At 38.9% G+C, this 22997-nt stretch overlaps 1 protein-coding gene across 3 annotated transcripts in view; it reads left to right on the top strand.

The window, feature by feature from the left end:
- The window catches only part of LOC114654091 (lysine-specific demethylase 4C-like), a 980420-nt gene that overhangs the window by 193656 nt on the left and 763767 nt on the right, over positions 1-22997 (top strand). For all 3 annotated transcript variants that reach the window (XM_051930015.1, XM_051930013.1, XM_051930014.1), the window contains exon 7: positions 21949-22052. In XM_051930015.1, coding sequence (XP_051785975.1) covers positions 21949-22052 — 104 coding nt within the window. The remainder of the gene's footprint in view (positions 1-21948; positions 22053-22997) is intronic.

Here is a 22997-nt window from a genome sequence, read left to right as displayed (position 1 = left end):
GTGGTAGCACTAAGTTTTGATATAATAATAATAATGCTTTTTATTTATATAGTGCCTTGTAATAATGCCCTTGTGTTTTTAAGATGGTCACGTCATTTTCTAACCCACTTAATCCAGGCCAGAATCACAGGGGGTTGGACTGGAGTCTATCATAGCGAGCATAGGGTGCAAGGCAAGAAAAAACCCTGCACAGGGTGCCAGCCAATCACAGGGTAAACACACACACATCTACACACCATCCACACAATTTAGTGTCACCAGTTCAGCTAACTCACATGTCTTTGGACAGGAGGAGGAAGCCCACGCAGACATAGAGAGAGCAAACAAATTCTACATAGGGAGGATCAGGGGCACAAACCCTAGTCCAGGGCTATTCAATTACAAATTCAGTTGTGCCAGATTGTCAAACCAAGAAGGTTAGCTGGGCCAGTCATTTTAGCGGCAAAGCAGCTCGTAATGACAAATTTTAAAACCAATACAAACAAATTTATTGAAAAACATAAGGTTTATTCGTTGTTTCTCTTTTAACTTTGGTCAGTTTGCAGAGCAAAAGGTGCATACATAAAGAGCTGAATTAACAGAATCTGAGGTAGCCCCTATTTTTTCCACTTACAAAAGAAAAAAAACTGACCTAGGCTACATATCTGACCTATCTGATCACAAAGTGCATAAAACAAAATAGTGCACAGTAGTAGGCTATTAGAAATAACATTGTTTCCTTTTGAAACAAAATAAACAACTTGCACACATTTGACCCAGGAACATCTCAAAGTGCATAAAATAAAAAGTGCACAGTATTCACAACTATAACAACACTGAGGGAACATATTTTAAATCACCATGTGTGATTAGGCATGCCTCTGTTACGCATCCCACATTATATTGATGTATTGTAGGCTACAGTTACCCTGCTGACTTAGTGGAGAAGTGACATTTTTTGTTTTGAACGAGAGCAGTGACTTTAGGCTCGTAAGTTGTCAATGCAATTCGAAGGCATTGGTGGAGAGTATGGTCAGTCAGGGAACAACGAGAGTTGCTTTTTATGGAGTTCATGTGTGAAAAACTTGACTCATGTGTATATGTTGATCCAAACATACTGAGCATGACGATCGCTACTTTCTTAATGTTAGGGAACTGATGTGCGTTGACATCAGTCCAAAACATTGCAGGCCCGTTAGTGGAAAGCTCATGTGCCATGGTTACAGATGACTGCATGTCAACAAGTTCGAGTGTGAATTTCCCCTCGTCAATGGAAGGGACCAGTTTCTTAGCTCTGGTGGATAAGTCCCCTTCTATTGCAACAGTGAACGGGTCTCTGACAAAAACGGCCAACTCTGTGGGCAGATCAAGTCCATCCAATCGACCAGCAAAGTTATTTTTCAACATCGCAATGAAATCTGTCATCACATCCGTGATTTGTGCGGGGGATGAGATGCATTTGCGGAGTGTCGGAAAATGCAGCATTCGGCCTGTGCTCAAATCATTTGCGAAAAGGTCCAGTTTAACTTGGAATGCGCGCATCTGTTCCACAAGGTCGATGACAGTTTTGTCTCTGCCTTATAGTCCCAAATTGAGATCGTTCAGGTGTTTGAATATGTCGCTCAGAAAGCAGGCATCGGCCATGAAGTTGTCGTCCAGTATGCGACTCAAGTGCGTTTCTGCCTTTTTTTGCTTGCTGCCGCGGAGGAAAGTTATGATCTCTTCTCTGAGACCTCAGAAACGCTCCAGTGCTTTGCCTTTGGACAGCCACCTCACGTCATTATGCAAAAGAAGGTCGTGGTGCTCAGCAGACATTTCTGACAGCAGCATGCGGAATAAGCGGTGTTGGAGGCTTGATGTGGAGCGAATAAAATTAATTATAGCCATAACGCTGTCCATTGTCGTTTTGAGCGCCCCGCTTAGTTTTGCGCACAACACCGCCTGATGCACAATGCAGTGTAAGGAGATCAACTGAGGTGCAACAGCAGACCAACGTGCTGCCAAACCATTCACTTTTCCTGTCATGGACGGAGCCCCATCTGTCACAAGCATGCACACACGCTTCATATCCAGACCACTGTCTTTAAAAAAGGCGGAAATTTTCCCAAAGACTATATCGCCAGTTGTGTGTCCTTCTAACGGCAGTAGGCCGAGCAGCTCCTCTTGGAAGCATTTGCCATCAAAAATACGGACATATATGCACAACTGAGCAGTATCAGTTTTGTCTGTGGACTCATCTACTGCTATAGACATAGTATCAGCTTTCATCAGGTCTCCTAACAGCGTTTCATACACATCTGCAGCAAGAATTTCAACCCTACGAATGTTTGAAGTATCTGACAGGGGTACGTTTTTTATAGCAGATACCACGCTCATTTTAATTTTATCGTCATTTATCACCTCATCCACGACAGCCAGCGTACAGTCCTTCACGGTTTCAGAGTCTGTGAATGGCCTTTTCTTTTTTGCCAGTATCCAGGAAACACGAAGGGATGCTGCAGTAGCTCTCTCTTGGGCTGTGAATGACCGCACCATGGTAGTACTGCTCCGGTTGTAAGATGCAATCAAATTCTGCACTTTTGCAGCCCTCTCTTGAGATCCCTCTGAAAAATTGGTGCGAAAAGTGTGGTGTTTCTCAACATGATGCCTCCGCACATTGTAATCTTTAAATACTCCAACGCAGTCATTACAAATTAAACACATCGGTTTGGCATTTGGATGTGGCGGTAAAATAAACAAGTATTTGTCAGTCCAGGCAGGGTTAAACTTACGGTTTTCATTGGCAATTTTACGTTTCAGTGTTGAGAAAGACATATTGATAGTAATCTAAGCTACTACCGGCACGCTCTGCATTGTTTGCGTGTTGCAGGCTACGTAATTTACGTAGGAATGCGCGTTTTTGGCGGGACCATAGACATAATAAATACTTTATATTTATATTAATATACTATATATTTATATTAATATAATATATATATATATATTTATATTAAATTATATTAAATAACAATTTATGAATAATATATATTAATTTATTATCTATGGGCGGAACCATGGGCTGGGCCACTCGGAGGTTGATTCTGGGCCGCATGTGGCCCGCGGGCCGCCAATTGAATAGCCCTGCCCTAGTCTCTTTACTGCAAGACAGCAGTGCGACCATTACACTAACACACTGCCCTGTTTAAGATGGTGGCCAGGCATATTTGGAATCCTATCTTTGGTATAAAATCACAGATTCTTGTGGTTATTTTCAAAAAAGAAAACTAACTTGCTATGGTCCTCTTGTTTTGTTTTTTGTTATCACCTTTTTGATCACAGATTTATCTTGTTGATTGAGGTTAGTCTCCAGTTTGTTTTGCCTGTTATTACGACCTTGCTTTAATCTGTTCCTCCTTGCCTCTTCATTCCCAGTCTCATAAAAAAAGCTCTCTACGTCTTTTCACAACAATGAACATTACAACAATCTAGATGAGAACAGGCCATTAAATCCAACAAAGCTCAGCAGTCCTACCCTCTTGATTCTTCTAAAATAACATCAAGTCTAGCCTTGAAAGTCCCTAATGTCCTACTGCCAATGTAAACGCGGGAGATACCCTAACAAAAGGAGAACAAACTGGCAGTGATAGTGGTGCAAATAAAATAAGAAAAAGGGAAAGTAATCTTTTGATTGAAAAACTAATGTACCAGTGAGCAGGAGGAGAAATGTCAGGAAACCAGAAATCTAAATCTAAACAATACATCGAAGTTTAAGCCAGACAATCAATATTAAAAATATTCAGTATCTGCATCCAATAAAAGCATAAAATCTCTCAAAACTTGTTAAAGAAAAGGTCCTTCAATCATAAGAAATATACAGAAAAATAAAATTAAGAAAATTATTTGATTCTTATTGACAAAGGTTTTTAAAAAACATGATTTTTTTGTGCCTTGGGGTTTGGTTCCACATGTTTTCTTGCTTTTTTTCCTCCCTACTGGGATTTTTGCATAAATGGAATTAATTTGTAATATGTTTAATGACTTAAGGTCACATTGAACGTCATAAAGTTATTGTATGTCTTGAAGGAATGCCACTTTGTTTTCCTGTTGATGCTGCCATTTTTAATAGTATTGGTGTATGGTTGCTATTCCTGTTACTACTTTGTAATGACAGGGAGTTGTAGTGCGTGATATCACCATTGTCACAGTTGAAAGGTAAGCATCACACACTTCCCAGTTGGCTGTATTCTATATTTCAAACAATGACACTTTCAAGGTGGTAGTGTATGTATGTGTGTGTGTGTGCGTGTGTGTGTGTGTGAATACAGTGATCCCTCCTCGATCGCGGGGGTTGCATTCCAGAGCCCCTTGCGAAAGGTGAAAATCCACGAAGTAGAAACCATATATTTATATGGTTATTTTTATATTGTCATGCTTGAGTCACAGATTTACACAGAAACACAGAAGGTTATAGAGAGACAGGAACTTTATTCAAACACTGCAAACAAAAATTTGTTTCTTTTTTGAAAGTTTAAACTGTGCTCCATGACAAGACAGAGATGACAGTTCCGTCTCACAATTAAAAGAATGCAAACATATCTTCCTCTTCAAAGGAGTGTGCATCAGGAGCAGAGAATGTCAGAGAGAGAGAGAGAGAGAGAGAAGCAAACAATCAGAAATCAATAGGGCTGTTTGAGCTTTTAAGTATGTGAAGCACCGTGTGGAAAGCATATCGCGCAACTAAGTAACCACAAGTAAGCCCGGCAAGGAAGTGAGCAGTGTGAAGGTAGTCTTTCAGCATTTTTTAGACGAGCGGCCGTATCCTCTAGGTGCTCACAATATATTTGAGGAGTTTTATTTAATACGTAATACATGCTCTGATTGGGTAACTTCTCAGCCATCTGCTAATAGCGTCCATTGTATGAAATCAACTGGGCAAACCAACTGAGGAAGCATGTACCAGAAATTAAAAGACCCACGGACCAGCGAAAAATCCGCAATATATATTTAAATATGCTTACATATAAAATCCGCGATAGAGTGAAGCCGCGAAAGTCGAAGCGCGATATAGCGAGGGATTACTGTAAAGGGTTTAGGACCTCTTACGTTTCTCATTGTTGTGGATTCAGGTTAACTTGTTGGGGTTTGTTAATTTGGAACTTGTTGGTCATGACTCTCACTTGTTTCCTTGACATTTAAGATTGTGGGTTTGCATCCCGGGTCTTCCATGTGTGGAGAACGCTTTGAGTAGTGAGAAAAGTGCTGCCTTAATGTAAATGTAATTATTATTATTATTATTATTATTATGATTTGGTCAAGTCCTTCTTCTGGTCCTAAATAGCCAGGAAGAGGACAGACTATGATGATAACTGTTTTCATTGCAGTAAAGTTTATAAATGGATAGATCTTGTTTTTTCAGCTGCTCCCGTTAAGGGTTTTCACAGCGGATCATCTTCTTCCATATCTTCCTGTCCTCTGCATCTTGTTCTGTTACACCCATCACCTGCATGTCCTCTCCCACCACATCCATAAACCTTCTCTTTGGCCTTCCTCTTGCCTGGCAGCTCTGTCCTTAACATCCTTCTCCCAATATACTCAGCATCTCTCCTCTGCACATGTCCAAACCAAATAGATAGATATCACTCCTTAAGTGTGGCCCAATGAAAGATTTTTCTCCTAATGAAGACTTTTTAGCATAATTGAAAATCAGCTTCAATCAAAACTGTTTTTCAGATACTATTAAAAATAAAAAAGTAAAACAAACAGAAATGTATACATGGAAATGAAGGGGTATTATGTAAAAATAATTATTTTCAGTTTTTAGAGATGAGTGTGCTATAATCCTTAAAATCTGTTTCATTCTTGAGTAATCCTCTCATTGGTTGGTATAGTAATTGTAGATTCTGATCTATGATTTATTAATTTTTGGTTACAAGAAGACTGGATAATCTTAATCCATTTGTCATTACTAGGAGGTGCTCATTTTCAAGTGTCAGTAGTACAATTCAAACTGAGCCTTTTGCTGAAAAGATTTGTAAAATTCAGTTTTTGAAGGGAATATTTGGCTCTGCTGGTACCTAAAAATGTTAAAAAAAAAAAATGTGGTTTGAGTCAATGTGATAAATTGTGCTGCTCTGTGAGTAATTCTTAAAGTTTTATTTACTTTTCCTTCATTCGTTCCTTTATGCCAGTGTCACATTATACAACTTGTAGTTGAGGATAACTTGATGACTGCGGTTGCTGATCTTGTCACCTGAGATTACATGACTAGAAATCATAGGGGATGGCAAAGTACATGACTCCATGATGACTACTTAGCACAGGTCCATATTTCAGTATATTGCGAGTTTGTCCCTTTTTCTGACCATCAATAACTTGATGCCTGATTTTTCCGGTTGTGAAATGTGAGTTCTGCCAAAATATCACCCTTTTATTGTATTTCATTACGTTGTGTGGTGTAAATAAAAGACATCAGACAGACGAGCCTCTCTTTTGTTAGCCTGGTCCTAAACATGTATTTCTCCTGTTTGCTTGGGCTATATTGCATGCATTGTACTTCCAGGTGAGCACTTGTTTTCCAGCTCTCACGTACACAGACCCTTCCCCTATGACTTAAGATTAAATGTTAGGGCAAAGCACAGATGATCAGACTGTGTCGCTGTGGATATCAAACTACACAGCTGTAGATCATAGGTTTACTCAATGACTGTCATCCACTTGCTTAGATTATGTAAATGAAAATTGAAAACTTCTGGACAACTTTGTAATGTGACAGGGTCTTTAAACTTTGAATCTTTTAGCTTTGCAGATTCTTTGTTCTGTCACCTCTGGGCACCTTACTCATTTCTTTATGTAGAAGATACTATAGCATAAATGAAAGAAAGAGGCAGTGAAGCTTAATTTGTTGTCCAGTACTTATTTTCTTTCTCACTTTTCCTGTGCAAGGGTAAAGAACCCAAGTAAAACAAATTATTTCTGATTCCTGTATCAATTAAAAAAAAAAAGTTTGTAGTAGTACAGAAGAAACAGAAATTTCAGATTAAAAATAAAGACCTATTGTTTTCTGAAGTAAGAAAATTTTCAATCAAGAGGGCGTCCTCCCTGGTTGCCTTGGGGACCATGGGTACAGAGCTTTGAAGCTCTACCCTGTAGGGGCCTGTGGTCACCGCCAGGGGCGCCCCGATGTCTTGGGAGCCCTGGACCTCAATACTTCTGCCACACCCGGAAGTGCTGGGGGGAAGAGGATTGGGGACACCCGGAGGACTTCCGGATGTACCGTCAGAGCTTCCGCCACACAGGGGTGTGGCTACGGAGCCCCTCAGGATGCACCTGGAGTCCTTCCGGGGTGAATAAAAGGGGCCGCCTCCCTCCAGTCGGGGGCAAGAGTTGAGTGGAAGTGGACGAAGCTTGGTGGAGAGGAGTGGAGGTGGACCGGAGACTGAGAGAAGGCATTGTGCGTGTGGCCAAGGACTTGAGGGGTGATTGGTGCTGCGGCACTGGGTTTGTGCTCACGATAAGTGTAAATAGTAGTTGTGAATAAACGTGTGTGGTTTAAACATCATGTCTACCTGTCTGTGTCCGGGCTGTTCCCCACAGTATGTAGTCTGTAGAACTGAGTATGGTTATGGTATCTATTTAGTTTGTGGAATTTCATGCTATAATAGTACCAAATATAAATAAATATGTTTACCAGATCATATCACACATTTGTGTGTTTAATGGGCTCTTTAACATGCCAGTGTCAGGATAAAAAGATTTAAAGATGTTATGTTAATGGGAATGCAAGATTTTCCATGGACCTTAAAATGTATATGTAATTATTCACCTATCATAACTTCTACTGCATATTGCTTGTGATGTCCTTTGAGTTTTGACATCAGTTTGACATTTTGATTTTTGTTCCAGTCAGACAGCAGGTTTCTTGTAAACATGTTGTGTACTGATGAGTAGGGATGATTTTCCTTTTTTCATTATGTTATAGCCAATCAGGGTACTGTAAGTTTATTATTAATTGAGAGAGAGAGAGAGAGAGAGAGAGAGAGAGAGAGAAAGAGAAATGGACAGTATGTAAGCCCCATTTAAATTAAACAGTTGCTGTGCTGCTTTTATCAGTTCACTCAACACTGCAAAGCAAAGATAAAGAAATTGCAGTAGTGTGCATACCCAGTTTATCTTAAATCCTGCAAAAAAATCATTAAGTTTAAAGTTGGTCAGTCATTAAGGATAAATATAGGCTCATAAAAGAGGACTGGCCATTACATAAAATGGATGCAAATTAGAGGTCATGGGCAGTGGTCAGCTGAGCATGAAAATTAAATGCTCTAGCTAAATTAATTTGCTGGATACCAGCCAGACAAAAAATATTTCAAATAATAATTCATTACATTTATATTTCAAGGTACTCAAAGTGCTTTACCCGGTGAGTGGTGAGCCACTTCAACCACCACTAATGTGCAATATCCACCTGGATGATGTGACAGCAGCCATTTTGCACCAGTGCACTCACCACACATTAGCAGTTAGGAGGTGAAAGGGTGAGAGATAGTTAGCCAATCAGACACAGGGGATGATAAGGGGTCAGAATGACCAGCCATGGTGGACAATTTAGCCAGGACATCGGGATACACTCTACCTTGTCCCGGTCAAGGTCCTGACTCAATGTGGATATTAAAGATCCTGGAAGGATGCCCAGGAATTTTTAATGACTACATAGACTTAGGACCTCATTTTTACATCTCTTCCAAAGGATGGCACAATTTTTGAAATATAAACATTATGGAGCACAAAAGGAACTGAGTCCATAAGCAGCAGCCATAGTACATGCACTTCAAAATAGGTCATCCACCTAAAGCTAAGCATGTTCAGGCTTGGGTAATACTTGGATGGGAGACCAACTAGGAAAAGCTTAGGTTGCTGCTGGAAAAGGTGTTGGCACGCCAGAAGACAGCGCTTATCCTGTGGTCTGATTGTGGATTCTAATGCCCAGTACAGTGACAGGAACACTGTGGTGTAAAAACAGTGTCATCCTTTGGTTGAAACATAAAATCAAGGTCCTGACTCTCTGTGATCATAAAAGATCCCTGGGTGTCCTTCATAAAAAGTAGGGTGTTTCCTGATGTCCAGGCTAAAATGCTCACAATGGCCTAGTCATTTTGGGGCCCTAATCATCCCCTGTTTCTAATTGGCTAACTACAGTATCTCTCACCCCTTCACCACCTAGCAGCTAATGTGTGGTGAGAGTACAGGCACAATATGGCTGCCGTCTCATCATCCAGGTAGATGCTGCACATTGGTGGTAGTTGAAGTGACTCCCCACTCACTAAAGTTTTATTATTATTATTATTATTATTATTATTATTATTATTATTATTATTATTATCCATCTATCCATCCATCCATTATCCAACCCGCTATATCCTAACTACATAGTCACGGGGGTCTGTTGGAGCCAATCCCAGCCAACACAGGGCACAATGCAGGAAACAATGCAGGGCGCCTGCCTACCACAGATCATTATTATTATTATTATTATAACACAAGAAAATGCATCTTCAAAACTGAAAATAAAGATGGAACACTGCTGAATGATATATTAAACTGGAGGAAGAAATGTTAAAGACATATTTAAGAATGTAAAGTCTTGTAAGAAATAAACTTGAGGACAAGCATAAAGTGGAGAATATAATACAATATGTTATTATGTTAATATTATAAAAACGGATGAAAGTGAATGACTTGTTCCTGCCTTCATTATGAAATGTTGATGCCAAAGATTTTGATGACTAATCATTTATAATTAGTTGTAATAATTCACAAGCCAGTTTTAAGGCTAAGAAATAATACAGCATTGAATTAAACTCCAGTTTCCTCCTCTTTAATTTGTTCCAACATACATTTTTGATACCCGCTTATCCAAATTAGGGATGCAGGGTTACAGACGTAGTCTTTTTAATAATTATATATTACTTCTGCTTTTACAGCTATACTGGAAATATTCCTGTTTCATACTTTTTATATTTTTCTCTGTTGCATTTGAAAATATACCTTTAATAATTGTTCAAGACAGTCCCAAAAATGCATGTCTTGTAATCACTAAACTAGTAATTAAAATAACTGAGCCAATTATCCTTCTTTGTTGCAATGGTTGCTATGATAAGAATTGCTATTTGCAGAGCAGAGGCAAAGAAGTTGTGAAACTGAGATACAGTCATGTGAAAAAGTAAGTATACCCGATACTTTTTTAAAAAACTTTTTTAACATATGTGGAAATATCAAGATTTGGTCTTTACTTATACAGTATTGATAGATAAAAGTGATATACAGTGCATCCGGAAAGTATTCACAGCGTATCACTTTTTCCACATTTTGTTATGTTACAGTCTTATTCCAAAATGGATTAAATTCATTTTTTTCCTCAGAATTCTACACACAACACCCCATAATGACAATGTGAAAAACGTTTACTTGAGGTTTTTGCAAATTTATTAAAAATAAAAAAATTGAGAAAGCACGTGTACATAAGTATTCACAGCCTTTGCCATGAAGCTCGAAATTGAGCTCAGGTGCATCCTGTTTCCCCTGATCATCCTTGAGATGTTTCTGCAGCTTAATTGGAGTCCACCTGTGGTAAATTCAGTTGGTTGGACATGATTTGGAAAGGCACACACCTGTCTATATAAGGTCCCACAGTTGACAGTTCATGTCAGAGCACAAACCAAGCATGAAGTCAAAGGAATTGTCTGTAGACCTCTGAGACAGGATTGTCTCGAGGCACAAATCTGGGGAAGGTTACAGAAAAATTTGCTGTGGGGATGTTTTTCAGCGGCAGGAACTGGGAGACTAGTCAGGATAAAGTGAAAAATGACTGCAGCAATGTACAGAGACATCCTGGATGAAAACCTGCTCCAGAGCGCTCTTGACCTCAGAGTGGGGTGACGGTTCACCTTTCAGCAGGACAATGACCCTAAGCACACAGCCAAGATATCAAAGGAGTGGCTTCAGGACAACTCTGTGAATGTTCTTGAGTGGCCCAGCCAGAGCTCAGGCTTGAATCCTATTGAACATCTCTGGAGAGATCTTAAAATGGCTGTGCACCAACGCTTCCCATCCAACCTGATGGAGCTTGAGAGGTGCTGCAAAGAGGAATGGGCGAAACTGGCCAAGGATAGGTGTGCCAAGCTTGTGGCATCATATTCAAAAAGACTTGAGGCTGTAATTGCTGCCAAAGGTGCATCGACAAAGTATTGAGCAAAGGCTGTGAATACTTATGTACATGTGATTTTAGACAGGTGTGTGCCTTTCCAAATAATGTCCAATCAACTGAATTTACCACAGGTGGACTCCAATTAAGCTGCAGAAACATCTCAAGGATGATCAGGGGAAACAGGATGCACCTGAGCTCGATTTTGAGCTTCATGGCAAAGGCTGTGAATACTTATGTACATGTGATTTCTCAATTTTTTTGATTTTTAATAAATGTGCAAAAACATCAAGTAAACTTTTTTCATGTTGTCATTATGGGGTGTTGTGTGTAGAATTCTGAGGGAAAAAATGAATTTAATCCATTTTGGAATAAGGCTGTAACATAACAAAATGTGGAAAAAGTGATGCGCTGTGAATACTTTCCGGATGCACTGTAATATAAAAAATATCATTCCACGTTTAAATTTTATAGTCCTTAGTATAATTTAAATAAACATAAATGGAAAATTCACTCCTACATTTATCACTACCCCAAATACCTAAAATTAGAATCTGGTGCGCCACATCTAGTGGAAATGATTAGGCTATCATTAGGCAATATCTTGGAGAAGCTGATCAACTTCAGCCGAAAGTAGACCTTGCAGCATGACAATGACCCTAAGCATTACAGTAATTTGACCAAGAAATGTTTGAAAAGAAAGAAATAGAGGATTCTGTAATGCTAAAGTCAAAGCCCAGAGATACTGTGCGTGCTAGAAACCTCTTAAACATTGCACAACTGAGAGATTAGTACACAGTTATAGGAAATGCCAACTTGTGGCTGTTTCTGCCAAAGGGGGCAACAGCAGCTGTTAGAGCCAAGTGTGTACAGGTACTTACTTTTTCCACAGATGGAAATGGCAAATCTGTTCATGTTCATTGAATAAATTATGGGAAAGTCACAATTTCAATGTTTTTTGTCTAATTACATCACCATTATCTGAAGATTCTGTTTATTTATAGATCAAATCTTGACATGTCCACATATGTTAAAAAGACAAAAAAACATTTCCTGGGGTATACTTACTATTTCACATGAATGTAGTTTAAGGTACCATCATTAGCAATAATAATTCATTATATTTATATTTCAAGGTACTCAAAGTGCTTTACACATTGAGTGGTGAGCCACTTCAATCACCACTAATGTGTAGCATCCACCTGGATGATGCAGTGGCAGCCACACATTAGCAGTTAGCTGGTGAAGGGGAGAGAGATAGATAGCCAATATGAGACAGGGGATGATAAGGGGTCAGAATGACCAGGCCATGATGGACAATTTAGCCAGGACCTCAGAATATACCCTACTCTTTAATAAGGATGCCCAGGAATCTTTAATGACCACAGGACCTTGGATTTACATCTCTTCTGAAAGATGGCATCATTTTTTACAGCACAGTGTCCTCATCTCTGCACTGGGGCATTGGGATTCACATTCAAAGCACAGGGTAGGCACCCCCTGCTGGCCTCACCAACACCTCTTCCAGCAGCAGCCCAAGCTTTTCCTGGTTGGTCTCCCACCCAAGTACCGGCCGGGCCTGAACTTGCTTAACTTCAGGTGGATGGCTTTTTCTGAAGTGCGTGTGGTATGGCTGCTGGCATTTGTTCTGTTAGGGAAAGAATAAATACAAAGAATCAAGATAAATCAAGATTGCACCATTTTCTTGCTTTCTCTACCTGACCCACATCCAGTGGATTTTAGATGTTCTCTTCTTGAAATTGAATCATCCTTTTCACTGTTTTGGGCATAACAGGAAATATGAGATATCATTTTTACAAATTGCTTATCCCAGTATCCAAGGATTCTGTTAAAATTCATTTTATAAATTTGCACATTGCTTATCAAAACTATGCAGTGATTGTTTTAATAGTTAAACTCATATGCTATCCTAAGAGCCTCCAATTCACCAGGGTGAATTTAATGACTACTTCATGTAAAATCAATGTATTCTATGTAAATAACAATGTGTAGTCTGGAAATTGCAGTACAAAAAATGTAAAATAAACTATAAAGGATATTATGCAAATTGTAACAAGTAATTAGGTGTTTTCTTTAATAATTTGAGCTTTGGGATCGCTACCTAAGAAGTAATATATCAAAGCTAATTTTAGAATAGAAATGACAAAGCTTAAAATATTCTAAGATTTTTTCATGTATTTGCCAGAAGGTTTATCTATAATAGTTATTATCTCTTTTTGTTTTTAATGGAATACCTGTTTATTGCCACAGTGACGTGGAAGTCTAAAGTAAAGCAAAGTGTCTAGCAAGGGCCAGAAGCCAAAAAGATAGTTTTAAAGAGAATACCAAATCCCTAAATGCTAACCAAAAATCATAGTCAAAAATGATCATGCATAATTTAATTTGCTTGAATAATTTAGCTCAAAGTCACACACAATGCTTTTAAAGAATATCCACAAACTTGGAAGAGGAGGCTGGGTTGCTTCCTTTGGAATATGAATGGATAATTAGGTATTGCTAAGGGAACTTGGGAGATGAATGTTAATTTCTCTTTGTGACATCTCTTTAAAATTCTGCCTAAGCCTCATTTTAAGTATGAGTTTTAGCTTGAATTTTTGTGCAAAGTGTGCAGGGCTTAAACTGCATAGTAAGATTATTTGCATTTCAAACTTAAGGGTAGTTTTTTGCCCCGTAGTTCCAGGCATGGTGATGGAGTTTCAAAACTATGTAAGATAATGCTCTTCATTCTCCTTGTTCAGTATGCTATTTAAACTTTAAATTTAGGAGGACACTTAATTCCTCCTGTCCCATTTTGTGTCGGTGTCAAAAATGGAGCATTGGAGTGTTCACATACATAGTAGCTAGGTTTTATTACAATGCTGCCAAAACTGGGCCAATTATTCAAATGTAATTCTGTCTAACAACATTTTAATAGAGAAACTAAAAATCTGTTGAAAGACCAAAAATGGAGTTCCATCTGGGATAATCATGTTTATTTAGTGATGTCCTCAGGTATATGGAATTTAGATGCCTAAGTGCCCTTCCAGCAGTCATGGCTGAAACAAAGAAGCCTGTCTGATTAAGGAGTCCTTCCTTTTCTCACCCAGGTTGTCACATTGCCACTAGTGACACAAGCATTTTACTTTGGTATTGATTATTCAGATGACAGCATCAGATCTGAGGAGGAAGCATACAGAATTGTTACTCTTCGAGCTGTAGACATGGCTCCTACTTATGTTCTGTCTATTCTAGTCTGTTTAAAGACAGCAGTGTGATTGCATTCATCGCAGAGGCGTAATTTCAGAGTTGGACTAGCTTACAAATGGCCATTAATTTAATAAAATTCAATCTTAACCATTTTTGCATGATGTGGTACAAGACACACAAATGTAACATAACCTTCTGAAACTTGCTTAGTTTTGTTTAGCATCATGGGTCTCTGTACCCTGTCTTGGCATAAGGTGGGCTATGGGGCAGGAAACACGTTCTGGATAGGTACCAGTCATGTACACACCCCACACTCGAACATGGCCAATTGAGAGTCACCAGTTAACCTACCTTGCATATCTTTGGGGAGGCACATATTGAAAACTTGGAAACTCCGTTTGGACAGTGACCAGGTATGGTGTTTGAGTTTAGAATGCTGGATTCTTGACGCAGTAGCTCTCTAAACATTGTCACTGCTGTCTAGAACCTAGGCCTGCAGGAATGCTCAGGTTATACTGCTCTCTTTCCCAGGCTAATGGGTGAAAGTTGTGGAGGCAATGGTAACCTTAGGGTCCCCTAAGATTTACTCTGCAGTTCCAGATCTCTGGTCCTGGCACCTGGTGTTGAGATTTTGGTTACCTGTTGCAGGTGATTGTCTCACAAAATCTCTAACCTTGCTCATCCCTTCAATGAAACCTCTAAGGTGTCATCCCCCTTACCTAAACCTATGAAACCAGAAAGATATAAGAACCTAATTAATATGAATAACATTTAGCGTATTTATAAAAACACAAGACTAAAATTCAAAAATAAAAGATTAAATACAAAATGCAAATAGTAGGAAAATTATATTCTTACAACTTTTTAGCAGCAATAATACAGATTCAGTCCTTCCTCTTTATTTTCAAGATTATTCTCCTCTATTACAAATCTCGTTCTATTTATATAAGAAATAATATGTGCCCTAATGCCGAGATCCTCCTATTCGTTGATTCATTTTTGTCTCCCTTCAGTGGTGGTGTACCACTTCCCTTCAGTCTTTTACTCCAAAATGTAACATGTCAAAAAATCAGCTTTCTGCTTGAAATTTGTCAGAGGCCTAAAGATAAAACTGGCAGTTCAAAAGTTCACTTCACTGTGCCGTACTTCACAAGGAGGTGAGCTCTTTAACTGACACTGAAACTCAATATATTCAGAAAGTGACTCCATTTTTTTAATTTCCCAACTTGACAGTTATATCATCACAAGCCAATCTTAGGATTTGTTTATCTGAATCTCTCCTGCCCATCTCTGGCCCGATCCAGTTGTAGGCAGAGCTTCTGCTAGTGGGCCAGGGTGGTCTAGATTTATGGCACTGTGCTTTACAACAGAATAAATTGTAAAGTCAGATTCAAAATATCTACTAACATGTAAGTGATTGATGAAAAAGTAATAAAATTGTTCTGTTATAGATATAGATATGATTAATACACATAAAAGTAGTAAAGAAACTGATTTTGAGGTTAAATTGGTGCATAAAATATCATAATTCAATTAAACCTGTTGTCTAGAGATCTGTAGCCAATGTGCACATAAGAGTATCCAAGCCCTTGTAGATTGATTTTAATTGAAAACAACTGAGTGAATGTTATATGCCAAGTAATTGTATTTCATACCCAATAAAAAGAACAATAATAGTTTAAAGTATTTAAGGTCATGGAATGCAAGTCATAATCTGCAAGTGTTGGTTTTTAGATTAAACAAAACTGCTATCTCATTTTGTTCTTCTTTTTAATTAAGGTAATTTACTTGAAAGAGGCAGTAAATCACTGTTGCACTATCAGTATAATAATCGTAAAGGAGTTCCAGTGTTAGCCATTTATCCTGCAAATTGCTACAGCACACAATAACACAAAAAACTTGTTGACTGAGACCTCCTCGGGGAGGGCTGAGGATTAAAAAAAAAGAAAAATTAATTTGTTCTTTAGCATATTGCCATTCTGCAAGGTTTATAGCCAGGGTCAAAAAAAGTGTTGTTTTGCAGTTTGTAAACAATACAATAAAAATGATGCTTTGAAAGAATATGTACAGTATGATCCTTTTGCAAAACAGATGGCTTTTTTAGGAAAACATTTGAAACAAATTGCACATTGTCTTACAATGATGTATCGGTTTTCACTACAATTTTCTGATCACTGATTGATTCCTTTTAATAATTTCTTTTGATATTTCTGTTTTTATAGTAGGGAATAATGTTTAAAAAATTTCAGCTTACTAGTAACATATGACAGATAAAACTTATACTTCAATAGATGTGCAAATACATGCAACTGCGTCCAGCAGGGATTGTTGGCTTCATGGATACACCAAGTTCAGTGCTGGAATCCAGCTGTGTTGTCCTTATTGTGCCACCTCAGAACCACAACGGTGACCAAATAACCACAGCAACAATGCAAATGAGTCACATCACAAATAATACATTTTATATTTAGCTTGATAAAAGTTGACAGGGACGTTTGCGGTGATTAAGTGAGGTGCTTTTGCTATTCTGGTTGTTATGTTCTTGGTACTGTCATAGTGTGCAGAAGTTTGAAAGGCAGAAGGTTATGGACGGCCACGGTTTCAAAGACCCTGGGTTGAGCAGGTCAGCAGTTGTGCTGCTCCAATGTTCCAGGAGTCTAATGTGTGGTAGTATGTTTTTGTAACTTTCAGATAATAGATTAATTGATTCATTGTTTTGGTACGATAAATCATTCAGTGTTTTAGCTAAAAGCTTCTTCCTCTTCTATTTCTAGCAAATGTCTGGGAACAAAGGACATCATCAGCACTTCTCTTGACAGAGTTCAAGAAATATTTTTTCACAATGTAATAATGAAAACAAAGTAAGAATATGTAATAAAAGAAAGAAGAATACAATATACCATAACAAGGGGGCTCCGCCCCCTGCTCACTTCGCTCGCCTACCCCCAGCGTTGGGTATCCTGAAATACATTAGTCGACCCAAGCAGCACATTATTCCTAGCTTCACTCCGCAGTAGTGCCACTCACAATATGGCGGTGACGCCTGTGCCTTCAGTCCGCAGTAGTGCCACTCACAATATGGCGCTGACGCCTGCGCCTTCCGTACTTTATGGACCCGTAGCCTCCGTAGCTTCTTCCGTTTGAATCTGGGCTGCAGCGCAGAGTCCTCTTTTTTGTGTGGCTGTCGGTAGTCGTTAGCCATGGGCGCATTGTTGCTTCATTTCTCATTCACGTCAGTTGAGCTCTTTCGTTTTTTTGGGCCTCATTCATGCGCGGTGGATACAACTTCGCGTGCGGTTTATGAGATGCGCGCTGTACGCACCTGCGCAGTACGTCTCATGGTCCCATCGCCGTGTTCCTGCGTCCATGCCATCCGGTTTACCATTCTCGGTTAGTAATATGGATACTAATAAGTAGAAATAGTACATAAAAGAATAATATTTCATAAGCTGGTTAGACACTATATGCCTTAAAATAAATGGACACCTGCCTATCACACCTATATGAACTTATTGGATATCCTATTTTAAAACCATGGATAATCCCCCAATTTTGTGGCCCAAATAGCCTTCACTTCTCTGGGAAGGCTTTTTACAAGAATTTGGAGTGTGTATGTGGGAATTTGTGCCCATTTAGCCAAAACAGCATCTGTGAAGTCAAGTACTGATGTTGGATAAGAATACTTGGCTCACAATTAACGTTCCAGTTCATCCCAGAATTGTTTAGTAGGGTTGAGGTTGTGACTCAATTTCCTCCACACCAAACTCTTCAAACCTTATCTTTATGGAACAGGCTTTGTGTACAGGAGCTCAGACAAGCTACGTAGAACAGAAAAGGATCTTCCCCAAACTGCTGCCACAAAGTTGAAAGTATACAATTTATTAATAGTACACCTCACTGGATCAAGGGAGCAGAGCGCAACCCTGAAAAACAGCCTCCTCCATCAAACTTTACAGTAGGCAATATGAAGTCCAGCAGTTAGCGTTCTCCTGGTATCCTCAAAACACAGATTCGTCCATTAGCCTGCCAGATAGAGAAGCATGATTCATCACTGTAGAGAAAACTATTCCACTGCTCCAGAGTCCACTGGTGGAATGTTTTACTCTACTCCAGCAAATGCTTGGCATTGTGCATAGTGATCTCTGGCTTGTGTGCAGCTGCTCTGCCATGAAAACCCATTTCACAATGCTCCTGACACACAGCTGTTGTGCTGATTTTGGTTACAGAAGCAGGTTGTTACTCTGTTGTGAATGAAGCAATACAGGAAAGGTGATTTTTCTGTGCAATGTAGTTCAGCACTGTCCTGCTCTGTGAATTTGCTTGGTCCACCACTTCATGGTTGAGTTGCTGTTGTGCCTCGATGATTCCGCTTCCCAATAATAGCATTTACAGTTCACCGGGACAGATCTAGCAGATCAGAAATTTCACATCCTGACTTGTGGCAAAGGTCGCATCCTATTACAGTGCCACATTTAAAGTCACCGAGCTATTCAGTACAACCCATTCTACTGTCACTGTTTGGCAATGGAGATTACATGGCTGTGTGCTTGATTTTATGTTCCTGTTTACAATGGGTGTGGGTGAAACAACCCAGTAATTTGGACGAGTGTTCACATGCTTTTGGCTGTATAGTATATGAGTGCAAAGCTTACTGATTATACAGACCACAGCGACTCACTAATATTAATCGAATGCCATGGCTACCTACACATACAAAACAAAAAACTGTAACAAAAACTATTGAGGCTAACATGTGGCAGGCCTTTGATTCAAAATCCACTTGCTGTTTAATGAGTTTTATGAATTTCCATCTGAAAATGGCATAACCATACCCTGTATAACCATATTAACTTTTTTATTTAATGCTTTCATAACAATGAGTTGAGTAGCTGGAAGCAAAATTTATATTGTACCCAATAGAATGATAACATACTGGATAATACTGTTGATTTACAGTGTCAGGAAATGTGGTTCAAATTATGCCTTAAGTAGGTCACCACCTGTGTGAAGTGTACATGTACATCCCTTGTACACTTGCATATTTTACATGTTTATGGCTTTCTCTGGGTACTTTAGATTTCCTCCCAAGGCAAGTGTTTTTGATTGATATCTCAAATTGTCAATGAATATGCACGTGTATGTGTGTGTGGATATATAAACCCTATAATAAACTAGCGTTGTGTGCAGGACCGTCTGGTTTCAGTCTTTTTCCCCAATGTTAATAGGCTTTAGTTCCCTTTTACCATGAATTGATACAGGAGAAAGTAGGGTGAAATGACACCTTTTATTGGCTAACTAAATAGATTACAAATGCAAGCTTCAAGGAAGCTAAGGCCCCTTCATCAGGCAAGATGATTCATTTTACCATGAATTGAAATAGATGGTTTCTATGAATCGCTGTACACCAGTAGGTAAAGCAGGTTTACAAATAAAAAGTCATAAGGGTCACTTTATGATGGTGTTGATCATAAATAAAACAAATACCATTTAAATAAAAATTCAAGAAGTCAAACAAACCAGATAATTAACACAGAAAATGTCCCAACCCCTAGCAACCAGATGCTGTGTTTGATGAATGATAGATAGATAGATAGATAGATAGATAGATAGATAGATAGATAGATAGATAGATAGATAGATAGATAGATAGATAGATAGATAGATAGATAGATAGATAGATAGATAGTGTCGCAGTTTGAGGCCCTTATCGTCCTCTTGAACCCTCGGACAATACTCCAAACATCGGGTAAAAGTCCAAATATTACTTTTATTGGAACAATAACGTGCACAAAGCACCCTCCACTCCTCAATATTCATAAATCAATAAACACTATACTAATCAATCCTCCACACTCCCAGACACTTTGCCACCCTTCCTCCCAGCTCAGCTCAGTGTACTGGTTTCCCAGATTACTTTATATAGTCCATGACCCAGAAGTGTTTCTCCCTTCTGTTCATGTGATCATGAACACTTCCGGGTCGGATAAAAAACTCCTTTCTTCAACCTGGAAGCACGTTGTTTCCTCTTGTCATGTGATCGTGATGCACCTCCGGGTTATAGAGCAAGTAAGAGTCCGGCAGCCTCCCCACAGCGACTCCTGGTGGTCCCCATGGTATCCAGCAGGGCTGTGCATATAAACTACAAAGCCCATGAGACCCTGCTGGAATTCAGGGAACGTCCACGCTGTTGGGAGAGCTCCACCTGGCGTCCACCCACCACAATACATAGATAGATAGATAGATAGATAGATAGATAGATAGATAGATAGATAGATAGATAGATAGATAGATAGATAGATAGATAGATAGATAGATAGATAGATAGATAGATAGATAGATAGATAAACTTCATTTGTCCCCTGAGGGAAATTTCTTTAAAAAATAAATAAATACATGCATAAGTAGATTGACATATATATATATATATATATATATATATATATATATATATATATATGTATATATATATATATATATATATATACTGTATATGTGTATATATATATATATAATACACACACACAGGCACATACTATGGTCTAAACCCGGGGTGTCCAACTCCAGTCCTGGTGGGCCGCAGTGGCTGCAGGTTTTCATTCTAACCCTTATCCTAATCAGTTTTCACTGCTAATTAACTCCTTTCCCTTCATTTTAATAGCCCTGTTTTTAAGGATTCAGTCCTCTGAATTGATTTGTTTCTTCATTAAATGGCAGCCAAACAGAAATGAGACGTAAAATGAGCCAACAGATGACCTGCTAAGTTGGGGCTTCAAACTCCAACCAATTTCACTCCAACCAGTTTCTTAATGAGAAGCCAATTGTTGCTGTTCATTAAAGACTTTATTGAATATCAGGAGTTGTTGCTGCTCTCTTTCTGCCACAGCAGACTGTTGATTTTCTGCTTTTTCTAAGACCACCGTCAAGATGTGTTGGTGACCAAAGCAGACCAACATGACCGAGACTTTCACCTTTCTTTATTTTCAGGTGAGCTGCTCATGTTGTACGTCTCATTATTGTTTGGCTGCTCATTAAGGAAAAAGAAACAATTAAGGGGTCTGAGTCACGTCAATAAAAGCTAAGGCAAAACATTTAATCAGCAGTAAAAACGGCTCACTAATGAAGAAGATGGTTAGAATGAAAACCTGCAGCCACCGTGGACCACCAGGACCAGAGTTGGACACCCCTGGTTAAACACACCAGAATCACTAAAGAGAAAGAAAACATGCAATTTGGTAATCTCGGTCCCAGTGAGGTATTATGCAGGCGTATTGCTGTTGGTATAAAGGAGTCCCAGTTGCTTTTGTTGACACACTTCTGCTGAGTAATTCATTGGCTGAAAGTTCTCAGTGTTAGTGTGTCATGGAGATGAGGTGCAGGGTTGTTCATAATGGCACTCAGTTTTGTTTTTATTTATCTAAAACCAAACATCAAAATACAGACTGATTCTGTGTTCCATTTAGCTCCAGAAGAAATATAAATCCGATTTTCAGATCATTAGTGGTATTGCCTTTGTCAGAACTGTAAGTTTCTATAAAAATACTTTCAGGAATGTGATCTGAAATGTGTGTATTGTGTTTTTTTTGCAGGATTCTTCCCAAATAGTGCCCAGAGCTGTGAGGCCTTTCTCCGTCATAAGATGACTCTAATTTCACCATCAATTCTGAAGAAATATGGAATTCCTTTTGATAAGGTATGTTTTAATATCAGGAAATGATACACTGAAAATTGTTTTGAGGAGGTCTGAGCATGAGAAATGTGTTGCTATTTTTTATTCTCTTTTTTAACTAACTTAAATATTTAATTTTACAGTACCTGTTACCCAAAAATCAAGTTATCCACATATTAAGATTAAATGAAAAGCTTCACCAATGATAAAGAGACATGTATCTATACTAATAAAAGGCAAAGCCCTCACTGACTCACTCACTCACTCACTCACTGACTGACTGACTGACTGACTCACTCATCACTAATTGTCCAACTTCCCGTGTAGGTGGAAGGCTGACATTTGGCAGGCTCATTCTTTATAGCTTACTTACAAAAGTTAGGCAGGTTTCATTTCGAAATTCTACGCGTAACGGTCATAACTGGAACCTACTTTCGTATATTGTATACGGCCATAGCGGGCAGCTCGGTCGCCGTGTGAGGCGGTTGCGTCTTGCGTCTTGCATCATCACGCCTCCCACGTGATTGAGTGCCTGCCCATATAAGGTAAATATTCGTGGGTGAAGGACTGTGCTTAGCATATTCATAATTGCGGCTGCTGCAGAAATCAGCACGCCTCCCACGTAATTGACTGCCTGCCCATATAAGGCCGTTCTTCGCTGCGGTGTGTTCATTCCTTTTCTTGCTTCGCCAAGGAAGCAGCCTTTTCACAGCTTAAACACTGTTTTATAAACGAACGACATATAAGGCCGTCCTTTTTCCTTGCTTCGCCAAGGAAGCAGCCTTTTTATTTAATCCACGGGTTCTCCGCTGTTTTATTGTTCATTTATTACGATTGTTATAGTTATTGTGTAGGTTTTATTTAATCCACGGGTTCTCCGCTGTTTTATTGTTCATTTGTTAAGATTGTTATAGTTATTGTGTAGGTATTTTACACTTAGTTTACTTTTCAGGTACCCATTTCCTTTAT

The sequence above is a fragment of the Erpetoichthys calabaricus genome, chromosome 7, assembly GCF_900747795.2.
Source record: "Erpetoichthys calabaricus chromosome 7, fErpCal1.3, whole genome shotgun sequence".
NCBI lineage: Eukaryota > Metazoa > Chordata > Cladistia > Polypteriformes > Polypteridae > Erpetoichthys > Erpetoichthys calabaricus.
This window is presented reverse-complemented; position numbering and strand designations above follow the sequence as displayed.